General features: G+C 52.7%; 1 protein-coding gene across 1 annotated transcript; it reads left to right on the forward strand.

The window, feature by feature from the left end:
- Window positions 1–1,460: 1,460 nt before the first annotated feature.
- On the forward strand, window positions 1,461–2,171 carry LOC129953481 (G-box-binding factor-like; the record flags this gene model as incomplete). Its single annotated transcript, XM_056066731.1, has 1 exon — window positions 1,461–2,171. A coding segment is annotated over one exon (372 nt), but the record flags the coding sequence as incomplete, so codon positions are not given.
- Between the last annotated feature and the right edge of the window lie 474 nt (window positions 2,172–2,645).

Genomic DNA, 2,645 nt, shown 5'->3' on the forward strand with positions numbered 1-2,645 from the left:
CAGTTAAATTGTATTAATTTAACTGCCATTTTAGTGCCTGTTGCTCGCCCTGGCCACCGCCTCAGCATAGACAGGGCAGTGCATGCTCAGCATGAAGTGACCAGCCGGGCTTCCTCGGAAGTCGCAATCGCGACAATGTATGGCATTGTCGCACTCGCGCTTCGAATGGCCCGACTGACCACACCGTCAGCACACCGACTTCTTCTGCCTACACCTGTACGCAAAGTGGTCCAGGCCTAAACAGCGGTGGAACCACTCCACCATAGGTTTCTCCCTGATAGAGAAGGAGAAGTGCTTGATGTAACACCTACCGTCTCCAAGGAGCAAACCAGCAACCCTGGGGCTACAGTTAAGGACAACATTATGTCGTCCTTCACTCACCTTCCACGGCAAAGAGAGAGAAACCTCCTTTTCCACTTCTTCCCTGGTAAGCTTGCATAAATTAAGTTTATGCAGCTCACCAAAGAAGTCCTCAGCCGAGATCCTCTTCTCCACACCACGGACAATGAGCTGTCGGCTCTTCCTTATCTCCGCTGATAAGCCTGCCTCCTGAAGCTTCTTATGCCCCAGGAAAGCATCCATTTCCAGCAGGGAGGGAGTACGAATCAGTACACTGCCATCCTTGCCAGGCTGCACAGTGTGCACCCTGACACCTACCGCAGGCACTAGTTCCTCCTCAACCCTCTTCCTAATCATCCCAGCTGTTTCGTTATTCCTGCCCTTTAAAATTACCGACCACGTCTCGGCCGGCCTAATTGAGGCAACATCAGGGAGTTTGGCCTGTGTTGCAACAACTAAGCCGTTCGACACGGTAGCCGAACTGGCAACTTGGGCAAACGAGGGGCGCTCAGCCACTGCGATGCCCACCGGGACCCCCAATGATCTGGGAGGCCCAGCAGGCACCTCGACCTTACCATGCAGCGCCCTCGTGGTCAACCCCTTGGTGGAGGTAGCCCTTTCCTCAATTCGACCTCTCAGCCTCTCGTTGGCCCCTGACAAGCCCAATATGAGCTGGTCGTAGGCCGCCGAGATCTCAGTCAGCCTTCCGGCTGTCGTGGGGTAGTCAGCCATAGTCATAGTCACCTTCCTTTTTACCTCCGCACACCTCGCCATTACAGCAACAAGGCCCAGACGCTCCTCAAGGCTCTCGCCCGCGTCTGGCTCTGGTGCGGAGGCCACCTTCATCTTTTTCTTTTCCTTCTTCTTATTGTTATTGGCAGCCGCCCCAGCTGACCCACTTGCCCCAGCACCTCCAACAACAACACCAATTCCTCCGGCCCGCCCACCACCAATCAAGGCAGCAGCACAACCAACCACGACGGCAACACCACCTCCATCAACCACAGATGCACCATCACCTGTACAACCCTCAACCAAACCATCACAGAACACTGCAGCAGTACCAAGAGCTACAGCAACACCTCCATCTCCAGCACCCATATCGCCACCACTAGTGATAGAATCAGCAACACCAACAACACCAACAACACCAGCAACACCAGCAACACCAGCAACACCAGCAACATCAGCAACACCAGCAGCACCAGCAACACAACCCGCACCAGCCACATCAGCAACACCACCAGCAACATAACCTGCACCAGCAACACCAGCAACACCAGAAACACCAGCAACACCACCAGCAACACAACCAGCACCAGCAACACCAGCCAACGCATCACGGCCCCCAACGACAACCGAGACACCAGCGGAGCACCCTGCTCCATCTAGTCCATCAGCCACTGCAGCACCCATCATCATCGTCCCAGCAGTACCTCGTCTGTAAAATTCAGTGCTTCCGAAGCCAGCATCTTAGGACAATTCGGCTCTAGAGAAGAGGAGTCCAAAGACTTCTCTACCCGTCGCTTCCTTGCCTTCGCGGCCCTCAGTTCTTCGGTATATATGGGGACGATCTCCTCCATTACGGAGGCAGAATCATCCACCGCAGATTCCGAGTTGGACCTCGATGCTGGTCCCTTGGCTCTTCCTTTGGGCTTTCGTCCCCTTTTCTTCCTTGGGTTGGTCTTAACAACCTGCCAATTTGCCTCCTTCATGAAACTCACTCTGACAACCGGAGTTCTGAACCCCACCAGCGGAGCACCAGACTCCGAATCCTACTCCAGAACAGTGGTCAAACCAACCATGTCGCCGGAGGAGCACCCTTTGGAGCACCCTTCTGCCATTCTTATTCTTACCAATTTAATTTGTTATATTAATTCAATCACTGTATATTATCTTCACTTTTACGTCTTCACACTTCAAAAGTCGAAACTAGACTGAACACCCGAAACTTTTTCATCTGGGAAGGGCAACGTTGAACCACACAGGACAACCATAAACGATCATTTACCTTCACTCTGGGGTCAAGCCGACTGCTAAAAAACAGCCGTTTCGTCAGAGCGAAGGTTCCTCTGGCCCTGGCCAGAGCAGCTTTTACATGTCTGTCGAAATATAAATACTGATCTAACCAGATACCGAGGTACTTCACTACACTTTTGCTCGCTAATGGCTGCCCGTGAAGATCAACGATGACCATCTTTCGCCAAATCTTGCACGTATCCCTCGTGGCCCTAGCCAACGGAGTCCGGAACAGAATTGTCTCCGACTTCTGGACATTTATTTTCAGTTGCCAGTAGTGCATTGTT

Source organism: Eupeodes corollae, unplaced genomic scaffold (assembly GCF_945859685.1).
Source record: "Eupeodes corollae unplaced genomic scaffold, idEupCoro1.1 scaffold_1090, whole genome shotgun sequence".
Taxonomy (NCBI): domain Eukaryota; kingdom Metazoa; phylum Arthropoda; class Insecta; order Diptera; family Syrphidae; genus Eupeodes; species Eupeodes corollae.